The sequence below is a fragment of the Petaurus breviceps genome, unplaced genomic scaffold, assembly GCF_028583685.1.
Source record: "Petaurus breviceps papuanus isolate PSGF00001 unplaced genomic scaffold, PetGlider_PUasm1.0 76, whole genome shotgun sequence".
In the NCBI taxonomy this organism is placed as follows: domain Eukaryota; kingdom Metazoa; phylum Chordata; class Mammalia; order Diprotodontia; family Petauridae; genus Petaurus; species Petaurus breviceps.
In genome coordinates this window covers 12746424-12757145 of record NW_027186473.1, presented here as the reverse complement: position 1 = coordinate 12757145, position 10722 = coordinate 12746424, and the positions used below count along the sequence as shown (strand labels likewise).

At 34.7% G+C, this 10722-nt stretch overlaps 1 protein-coding gene across 5 annotated transcripts in view; it reads left to right on the top strand.

The window, feature by feature from the left end:
* The window catches only part of CLOCK (clock circadian regulator), a 121904-nt gene that overhangs the window by 83933 nt on the left and 27249 nt on the right, over window positions 1–10722 (top strand). For all 5 annotated transcript variants that reach the window (XM_069105259.1, XM_069105260.1, XM_069105261.1 and 2 more), the window contains 7 exons: window positions 483–603; window positions 2384–2497; window positions 4517–4635; window positions 6474–6556; window positions 6724–6830; window positions 8121–8268; window positions 8877–8952. In XM_069105259.1, coding sequence (XP_068961360.1) covers window positions 483–603; window positions 2384–2497; window positions 4517–4635; window positions 6474–6556; window positions 6724–6830; window positions 8121–8268; window positions 8877–8952 — 768 coding nt within the window. The remainder of the gene's footprint in view (window positions 1–482; window positions 604–2383; window positions 2498–4516; window positions 4636–6473; window positions 6557–6723; window positions 6831–8120; window positions 8269–8876; window positions 8953–10722) is intronic.

Below are 10722 nucleotides of genomic sequence, written 5' to 3'. Positions count from 1 at the left end.
CTTATTGACTCACTGGCCAATCAAGAAGTATCTACTGAAAAACAAGCCTCCCACCCCAGGCTTCAGATGCACTTTAGCCTAGGGGCAGGGAAGATCTTCCAAATTTGCATTCCCATTACAGGTATACAGCCTTTTCTTCTAAGCTATTTATTCTTTTTCCAATCCTTCTAGAATATATATTTTATTTTTAATCCCTTCATTTATAGGTATTCATATAGTCCTTATGGATTTCTTGATCATTCTGTCTGATGTGGATTTCACACTTTTGAAAGAATAGGTGTGGGGGAGTCTGCCTCTTTTCAGTTAGTCAAATAAACATTTATTAAGTGGTTATTATTATGTGTCAGGCAGTCAAGTTGGGTGGAAACTAAGAAATGACAAAAATTAATTATGTGTTTTTCTTTGTTATTTAATAAACTATGTGATATTTTAAATATATACTTGAATGCATTATAATTGTTTTAAATTCCCCCTTTTTTTAGTCTGATCTTGTGGATCAAAGTATATTTAATTTTATCCCAGAAGGGGAACATTCAGAAGTTTATAAAATATTGTCAACTCATCTTCTGGAAAGTGATTCATTAACACCAGAGTATCTAAAATGTAAGTAGTGGGTTTGTAATGGATAATAATTGGGTTTTTTTACTTAATAAATCACATAATTATATTTGTATGGGAGATATTTGTACTTTTTCAACTTTGCAACATAGATACTTTGATATTTCTTAAATATTATTGAAACATTGCTTTCTGATTTACAATATAAAGTGACAAGAAGGAAGTCACTGATAACATTTAAGAGAGCAGTTTGGTAGAGTGGTGACTTGAGTAAATCATGTTACATAGGGTTAAGGGAAGAATGGAAGGGTAAGGAGTGAAAGTAACTAATAAGGCTGTATCTCAAAGAGATCATACAAAGGAAGAAGGATCTACTTGCACAAAAATATTTATAGCAACAAAAAAATTGGAAATTGAGGGGATGCCCATCAATTGGGGAATGGCTGAAGAAGCTGTGCTATATGAAGGTAACTGAATACTACTTTGTAATAAGAAATGATGATCAGATAGATTTCAGAAAAACCTGGAAAGACTTAACATGAACTGATGCTGAGTGAAATGAGCAGAACCAGGAGAACATTATACATAGTAATAACAACATTGTGTGATGATCAACTATGAATGACTTAGCTCTTCTCAGCAATACAAGGATTTAAGACATAGTACTCATGATGGAAAAATGCTATCCACATCCAAAGAAGAAATGATGGATTCTGTAGATCGAAGAATACTATTTTCCCTTTATTTTTTTCATGTTTTTTTTTCTTTTAGTCTGTTCCTTATTTCACAACAGTGACTAACATGAAAATATATTTTACATAATTGCACAAATATAACCTTTATCAAATTGTTACTATTTTAGGAAGAGGGGAGAAAAGGGGAGAAAAAAATGTGGAATTCAAAATTTTGTAAAGAATGTTAAACCAAGGCTTTGAGAGTAGCCTTCTACCCACTATGCCACATTGCCTACCAATGAGAGAACCCAGAATTGAAAAATTCACATAGGGAGAGGAGAATGCTGACCTGTGTGAGAAGGTTGGAGGGGCTAAGAATGTGATGGACAGAAGGATCACTCAGTCTGAAGTTTTGTAATAACTATGGGACAGTTCTCATAGGCAGGAGTTCTTTTTTTTTTTTTAACTGCTACACTTTTGGTTATTTTTTATTTTTCACTTTTTGGAGGGTGGAAGGCAGGGCAGTTGGGGTTAAGTGACTTGCCCAAGGTCACATGGCTAGTAAGTGTTAAATGTCTGAGGTTGGATTTGAACTCAGGTCCTCCTGACTCCAGTGATTTCACTGCGCCGCCTAGCCGCCGCAGGCAGGAGTTCTTAATCTATTTTGTGTTATGGACTCCTTTGGCAGTCTGAGGAAGTCTGTTGACTCCTTCTCAGAGTAATATGGTTAAATTCATGATATTAATTACATAGCATTATAAAGAAAGTCAATTATCTTAAAATATGGTTTTCAAAATATTTTCAATTCTTATTTTATTTTTAATTTATGGAATAAAACAAGCATTTCTGTAACATAATATAAAAAAAGATGATTGTACTCAGAACTATAAATCTATTATGTACAACTTGCTATTCCTTTTAAAGCCGTGATAAAGTTATGTAAAAAATTTTTTTAACATTTAAAATCATCTTTTCATATAATTGAAAAAATAAAATTTAAAAAGAAGTGAAGGCAACCTGGAAGGGAAAAGTTCAAGGAATTTGCTATCAAAATAAAGGAAAGGGATTAGATGGTAGCTAGAAGGGGATAGGAAGGCAAAGTGAAAGTTTAAAAATATTTTTAAATTAGTAATACCTTTTCTGCTTTTTAGCAAAAAATCAGCTTGAATTCTGTTGCCATATGCTCCGAGGAACAATAGATCCAAAAGAACCACCTACCTATGAATTTGTGAAGTTTATAGGAAATTTCAAATCTTTGAACAATGGTAAGTTCTTAGAGGATTCTTCTTATATGGGAATGTTTAATTTGAAGTTACTTATATAACATAAATTTATAGTGGCTAACCTTAGCTTAAGCCTGTTCATCAATCCTTTACACTCTTATTTACTTGCTCATTCCCCACAGTGACTGTTCTCAATCTTTTCCTCTCACCTCTCCATGCTTCCAACTCTGCACTTAGAGATAGAGAATTTTACTTCCATGAAACTATGAAGGACACCTGACATGACTTTTCTCAGTTTCTTATAAATTACACTATTTTCTGTAACCCTTCATTTCTTTCTAATGATAGAGGGAAGAGGCATACATAGTCCTCATTAAGGCTTGCTGCTCTTTTGGTGCCTTAGTCCTATTTTCTTCACACACCCCCTCTAGGACCACCTTGTTCTAGGAATTGTTCCCTTCATTTTAGGTATCTTCATTTTCCCTCTTCACTGGCTTTCTATTCATTTCCCTACAAGTATGTTCAGGTTTCTATACACTCTCCAGATCCTCCCCTTAACCTTTATATGCCATCCAGCTAAAATCCCATCTTTTTCCTCTCTACTACCAAACTTCAAACATGTTTTATCTATACCTCACTTCTCACCCAGTGTCTCCCCTGTGGCTTTGCACAAATTATTTAACTTCTCTGGACCTCAATCTGAAAAATGACATGACTTCTAAGGTCTCACTTAGTTTTAATTCCCTATCAGCTTTAATCCTGTGATGCTGTGATCCTTAGCCTCTTACATTCTGGCTTCCAAACTGGATCTTTGTCTCACTACAGATATTCTATTGAAACTGCTTTCTCACAAGTCACCAAGTGACCTGTTGGTTGGCCAATCTAACAGCCTTTTTTCCTTCCTTTTCATCCTTCTCCTCTGTAGTATTTCATATTGTTGACTTTCTTCTAGATATTCTCTTCTCCCATGATTCAGATATAGCATATTCTCCTTGACTTTCCTTCTTAACCAGTTCTGTTTCTTCTCTCTGTAAGACCCTGGTATCTTTGCTTAGCAGTTTCATAGATTCTTATGGCTTCAGCTATCAGCTATTTTCAAAAGACTCCCCGATCTTTTCCCTCACTGACCTGCATCTCTATCTGCTTACAGCATATATCTATTCCAATGCACCAGTAATACTATAATCAGTCAAGTTATTATTTCTTTTCCCTGTCAACCTACTTCTCTCTATAAATTTATTATTTCTTACAGTGACACCAAACTCCAGTTTTTGAAACCTTTATGTTTCACACCACCCTAGTATATGTAGGTCTACATTATTATTTGTCTCAACTGTTGTAATTGTCTCCTGCTAGATTTGCTCCCTCACTAGTATTCTCCCTATTTTAACCTGTTCTTCATGTTACTTCCTGACTTATCTTTCTTATAGAGTTATAGTATTCTTGCTTAGAGATTTTTGGTGTTTTACTTTTGCTTTACAAAATAAAATTTAGCTTCTTTTGCCAACCATTCAAGGCCCTCCACAAGGAGGTACCACCCTACTTTTCCATCCTTGCCTTATAGTGCTCACCTCCAAATAACATCTGGGTAAATTGGACTACTGTGTCGTGTGTGTTCCCCCACCTTCCATTCTTCCATCTCTGTTATTTTGCTTAGGCTAAATCATGTGCCTGGAACATTTTTCTATTCTCCTTCTTCCCCTGGTGAAATCCCACCCTTTCTTTAAAATTCAGTTCAAATTATCCTCTCTTCCATAAGGCCTTCCCTGTTCCTGTCTGGTAATGACCTTTTCTTCCTCAGACTTTAGACCTCTATATTAGAGAGATATTTTACACCTCTCTGATGTAGTTATTTTGGTTTATAGCTATCTGCATTTTTATATTCCTGTAATAAGCTGGAGCCAGGACATATAAACTTCTTACCTCCTTTAGCATCTATCACTGTGCTCATCTCACAGCAGATGACTAACAAATGTTTAATTGAATGGCATTGACAAAGAGAATAGAAATTTAAAATAGATGAAATAACTGTTGATATTTTTTTCTTTGTCATTCATTCAGTATCCAGTTCATCACACAATGGTTTTGAAGGAACCATACAGCGATCCCATAGGCCTTCATATGAAGACAGAATTTGTTTTGTAGCTACTGTTAGGTTAGCTACACCTCAGTTCATTAAGGTATGTTTAGAATTTTGCTTCCCACATAGGATATAATTTCAGCCTATCATTTGAATATCTGCATTATTTCCTATTTCTAGGATAATAAAAACTGACTAAAGTCTGTAGAAATCATGAATTTTTGAGTATGCGCAATCATAGCATTTCTCAGGCAGTTAGTTATTTAAACCCTATCATTATTATTCAATTATAAAATTTTTTCTAGTTATGTTAATTTGTATTTATGTGGTGTTTTAATGATTATGAAGTTTGATCTTTACAGCAGCCTTGTGAGGTAGCTAGTACAAATACCCCATTTCACAACTGAGGAGGCATAGGCTCAGAGGTTGTGATTTGCCCTTGGGTCCAAAGGTACTGGGCTAACACATTACTAGGTAAAATTCCATCTCTAGTTCTCCTTTTACTGTACCACAAATGTTGCTTTAGATTCATTGTGATGAGCTGTATGTATACTTTAATTGTATATTGTTATTTGTTTATTAGTTTGTGCATTTTTTTGAATAGTCATACGTTCATAACAGTATAGTTAGCTCTAAACCCTGGTGAGGAAGAGCCATAGTCTAAATAATCTTGAACAGTTGATTTTTAAAATATTAATTGTACTTTGAAGCGCCATAAATAACTTACTTGCTATAAATTTACCTTCTAATTTTATTAGCGAATTATTTATTTTATTAATAAATTGAGCTTGGCTTTATAGGAAATAGAACAACCAAAGGTGAGAAGAAGATGAAGTAGACATATACTAGAAGAAAGGTGAAGCTGGCCCCCAGATTTAAGATTTAGGAATGTAGTATCTGTGTGACTGGGGATGGGTCAAATCATAACTTTTCAGACCTTAGTTTTCTCATGTATGAAGGGGTTAGACTAGGTGACTTTTAAGGTCCTTCTAGCCCTAAAATTATAGTTCCTGTTTGTCAGAGATAATTCAGAATAGATTATCCAAATGTCAATTATCAACAGTTCTACTTGTGGTTTGTTAAGGGCTCACTGAACAAGCAGTGAGTACAAGTGTTTCCTTCAGAAACGAATAGTTTAATCTACCAATAAAAGGGCTTTTTCTCTCCTTCTACCTCTCATTCTTACAATGGGTATCTTAACCTTTTAAATCTAGCCTTGTCTTATTCTATATCTTCCCAAATATTGTGATAGTAGTTGATCAGTATCTATTAGAGCCACAATTAACCTTGCCATCATTCCCCCAAAAGCAGTTTGGTGGCAGTTCTGTTGCCAGAAGACCCCTCCATTCATTTTCTTTTCCCATGGCCTGGGGGGCAGTAATGGTTATGGGCTTCTGGGTTTTGTCCTTTTTTTCTTTCCTAACCTAAACCCTATAAATGAATAAAGGACTTTAGTGCTTAATGGTAGCTATATTTGATAGCCTTTCATACTTAGGCCTCATAACCTATCTGTGCTGCTTCTCCATATGCTACAAAATTGTACTACCCTCTAAACATGTACTTTTCCACATCATAATATAATCCTCCATAGAAGTTCCACCAAGTGCTCACTTTTCATCTGATTCGTTTAACCTCTAAGAAACAACACTGGACCATTCCATCTGCTATCTCCTATTCTCAATACATGCCTTTGATGAGGTCTTTTAATCCATATCTCATACCCAATTAAACATTGGAAATATGCTATAAACCCCTCCCTGCCCCACCCAGTCTGCCAGGCTTACCTTGCCCTAAAACTTTTTGAAATGTTCATTTATCATACAATGCCGGGTGTTTTTATAAGACAACACACAGTTAAGATCATTCTGAATTAATTATTCAGAGAAACATTTCTAAATTATGATTCATTTTGTGACTTTTCTTTTTGCTTGTTTATAGGAAATGTGCACTGTTGAAGAGCCCAATGAAGAGTTCACATCCAGACATAGTTTAGAATGGAAATTTCTCTTCCTAGATCACAGGTAGGGCCTATGGAAAAATCTAGAGCCAACAGATTTATATTTTTTCAAGCTAATCAGAATTTACTTTGGAATTTTTACCCATTTTCCAAAAAGTATCTACTAAAAGGTTTTACTAGCTGTGTGTGTTATCAAAATAAGGTAATGCTTTTTTTTTATGTATGATATAGGGCCCCTCCCATAATAGGATATTTGCCATTTGAAGTTCTGGGGACATCAGGGTATGATTACTATCATGTGGATGACCTAGAAAATTTGGCAAAATGCCATGAACATTGTAAGTAAATGTTAATATTTTGCCATATTCATAACTGTTTTCTCAACTGTTGAAATCCTGTTTTAATAATAAAGGGTAAGAGAAAGTTACTATAATGTGACAGTTTTTAGTATCCTGGTAAAAAGAAATGGAGAATTTCACTGCATATTTACATTTGCATTGAGGTTAGCAGATAAGGGCCATAAATAATAGTGTTCATTTTCTGTTATTGTAATGTTAAATAGCATGTCACGACACCTATTATATGATGAACAAGAACTTCTCTAATAGTTTGTAAGTTATACCCTTAGGATGACGTTGAGAAAAGTCTTTTGGAAATTGAAGTGGCTTGTTAGGCTGATTGGTACCACTGAATAAAATACTATGTTATAAAATTTCAGTTTGTGAATGCATAAAATATCCACTGAGAGAATCCACCAATATACATATTTTCTTTGCTTCCAATTTTTCAAAATAATGTGTTAATATTGTTTTATTTTAAAATATAATTTACTGAGATGTCATGACTTTAATTTTAAAAATTAAATTTGATGTTTAAGTCTTTATTTACCTGTACTGACTAAATAGAATTCTCCAAATAAAACAGGTTAAATAGCATCTGCTACCCCAAACTCATAGAAAATTTTGAGTGAGTTTCAGGTATAAAGAAAATATCATTTACTAGTGAAAGTTAGGCCAGGGGGGTGGCTAGGTGGCACAGTGAATAGAGCACCGGTCCTGTAGTCAGGAGGACCCGAGTTCAAATCCAGCTTCAGACACAACACAAATACTAGCTGTGTGACCTTGGGCAAGTCACTTAACCCCAATTGCCCTCCAAAAAGCAAAAAATTAAAAAAAATGGAAAGTTAGGCCAGGGGACTGCCTGCCAGGAAGGAATCTATATGGCTCTAACTTTCCAGTTCAGTTTGATTAGCAGAAGTCCACAGTGTGCATGCTTGGTTGATTTGAAGTCAGTTGTTTATTAAAAAACAGATAAGACTAGACCTCTTTTCACTGTGTATATGTATGCATGTGTGTGTGTGTGTGTGTGTGTGTGTGTGTTTTATGTATATGTAATTTTGAGGTAACTAATAGGTTAAGTGCTTTGGAAGGTACATCAATTGCTTGAGTCACTAAATTACTTTGGGGGAGTGGTTTGTTTTTGCTTGAATTACTGTAGATGGCAGAGTCAGTGGAAGTCGATTCTGCATGAATCCTTTCAGAGAGTATAAGCTTTTGGACAAAAACTATTCCTAATTAAAAATATAAATTAAGAAAAAAAATTGTGGGTTTTTTTTTTGTCTCCTCTAGTAATGCAATATGGGAAAGGCAAGTCCTGTTATTATAGGTTCCTGACTAAAGGGCAACAGTGGATTTGGCTTCAAACTCATTACTATATTACCTATCATCAGTGGAATTCAAGGCCAGAATTTATTGTCTGTACACACACTGTAGTAAGGTAATAGTTCTTTTTGATAGTTTTATGTAATAGATAATAATAACTTTAGTAACATTGTTAATTAAAATGAAATAAAATGTTTTATAGTTTTTAAATCACCAGGTTTTAAAAATCACCAATATTGGCAAGCTTGGAGAAGTAATGATATAGTCATCATAATTACATTTTCAACTTATGGCAGAAAGTATAACATTATATATAGAAATCAACTAGATTTACTTTTAGAATTAAAACTAGTGAAATTTTTAATAACCTCTTCATTTACCTACTAAATAATTAGTAAATAGTTTTCAGCAGTATGTAAAAACTTTGACTTATCTAAGAGAAGTACTGTTTTTGAAAGGAGAGTAAAAACTATAGATGTGGTTTTAATGTTATATATTACAAAGAAAATATCGTAGAAGTAATTCACTGGCAACCAAGCAAACAACAAAAATAAATGTTTTTGGGTTGTTTTTTTTTTGCTTTTTGGAGGGCAGTTGGGTAAGAAAAGTAAATGTTTTAAGTGATCAGAACTTTGTATGTTCTTACATACAAGAACTTTGTATATTCTTTGTATGTATCAGAACTTTTTTGTATGTTCTTACATTTTTTGTCTCCCTTTTTAGTTATGCAGAAGTTAGGGCTGAAAGACGACGAGAACTTGGAATTAAGGAGTCTCTTCCTGAGATGGCAGCTGATAAAGTATGTTTCTTAACATTTATAACAAATCAATGTATTTTCATTCATTAAAATGACTTATGAAATATTCAAATTATTTGACTTTCATGTTCCTCAGTTTTCCTGTTTATAAAATAAAAATGGCTCAGTGTGAGAAGATTGAAATGATGATTAAATCTTAACTCAGAGGAAGAGATTCAGTGCTTGAATTTAGGAATGGTGGGGCTGTTGTTATTCGCCACCTGTTGAAATTTGATGAAAAATGTGATAGGAATCAGGAGTGTAAGAAGATGCTATTATTAATTATATTATCTTATACACTTACTACTGTGTAACCCTGGTCAAGTCACTTAACCTCTGTTTACCTCACTTTCCTCAGCCGTAAAGTAGAATATGTACCTCAATGAGGATCAAATAAGATATTTGTAACAAGTGCTTAGCATAGAACTTTTCATGTAGTTCCCTTCCCTTTCATTTCTTCCCTTCCTTAAAGGCAGGGTGTCCGGAATGTTTGATGAAAACATTTATGTCTTAGGGAAAAAAATTTTTAATGTGGAAATGTCCATGCATTTTTCCATGCCCCTTTCTTTCTCAGAGAAGAAGACTTGACATGGAAGTTGTTTCTCCAGATGTGAGGAACATCTATGATACCTGAGCAGGATAGCCTTCATTTGACTGCCTTCTCTCCTTTCCAACTTCATTTTTTATACTTTCTATATTCCCCCTGGATGCTGCTTATCCCTTTGTGTTATTGCTACTTGGAAACTTAGGCATACATGTGTGTATGTGTGTGTGTGTGCATGCATGCGTGTATGTGTGGAGGGGAAGGTGATTTTTATCATCCTCATCACTGTTAATTTTGTATAAAAACTCTAATAGGATAAATGAAAGAAAACATCACAAATGAGATAAATTCCTAACAGTTTTTCAGGTAATAGGATCGTAGGTTTGGAGCTGAAAGGAACCTAATCCAACCCCTTTATTTTATGTTATCTTCTACTTAGTAGCAACCTCTCAACTCAAGACCAAGACACTGTGGTTCTGCACTCCTAAAACTATAGCTTAAAAAGCTCAACCAGCATGCTCACCTTTAATAGACATTTTGCTGAGGTGGGGTTGTAAAAACAATAGTGTCAACACATTCCCTTCGTAAATCTGAAACTGACCTTTCATGATTATGCACAGCCTTAGTGGGAAGAGAGTGCACATACATAGATGACACTAGTAGAGAAGCACAGACGTGGGGAACATTTATGTCCAACATAACTCACATCTCTGGCACTGTTGGTCCCTGCTGTCTTTTTCTTACTCAGGGTGTCTGGTCTGCTCCCACTGTCTCTGTTGGGGAGGTCATTCAGCTGCACCTACACCTGCCCTGGTCCAGAGTTTGATTTCTGACTTCCAAAGCTAATTCTCTCTTTAATCTATAATTGTCTCTCTGTTACCATGAATTACACTTCTCAAGACTGTCTCCTTCCTGGACTCTTCATTTAGAATATATGTCCTGCTTTTTAGAAGGACTACCAGGGATGTAAGCCAACCGTTTGACCAGCCAGTGGATAGCTTCCTTCCAGTTCCATTAAGCTTTACTGAGTATCTTCATACCTCAGAAAGGAGTTAAGAAGTATAAACACTTCATTTTACTTCATTTAAGACTGAACACTTCATTGTCTGTTATCTTCCCAGTGTGCCCTATGATTATATCAACTGGACTGTAAGAAAAACAACTGATAGGCTGTGTCCTGATCAACTCTCTTCCCCACACATATAAATGAGAAAACTGAGGCCTAATGA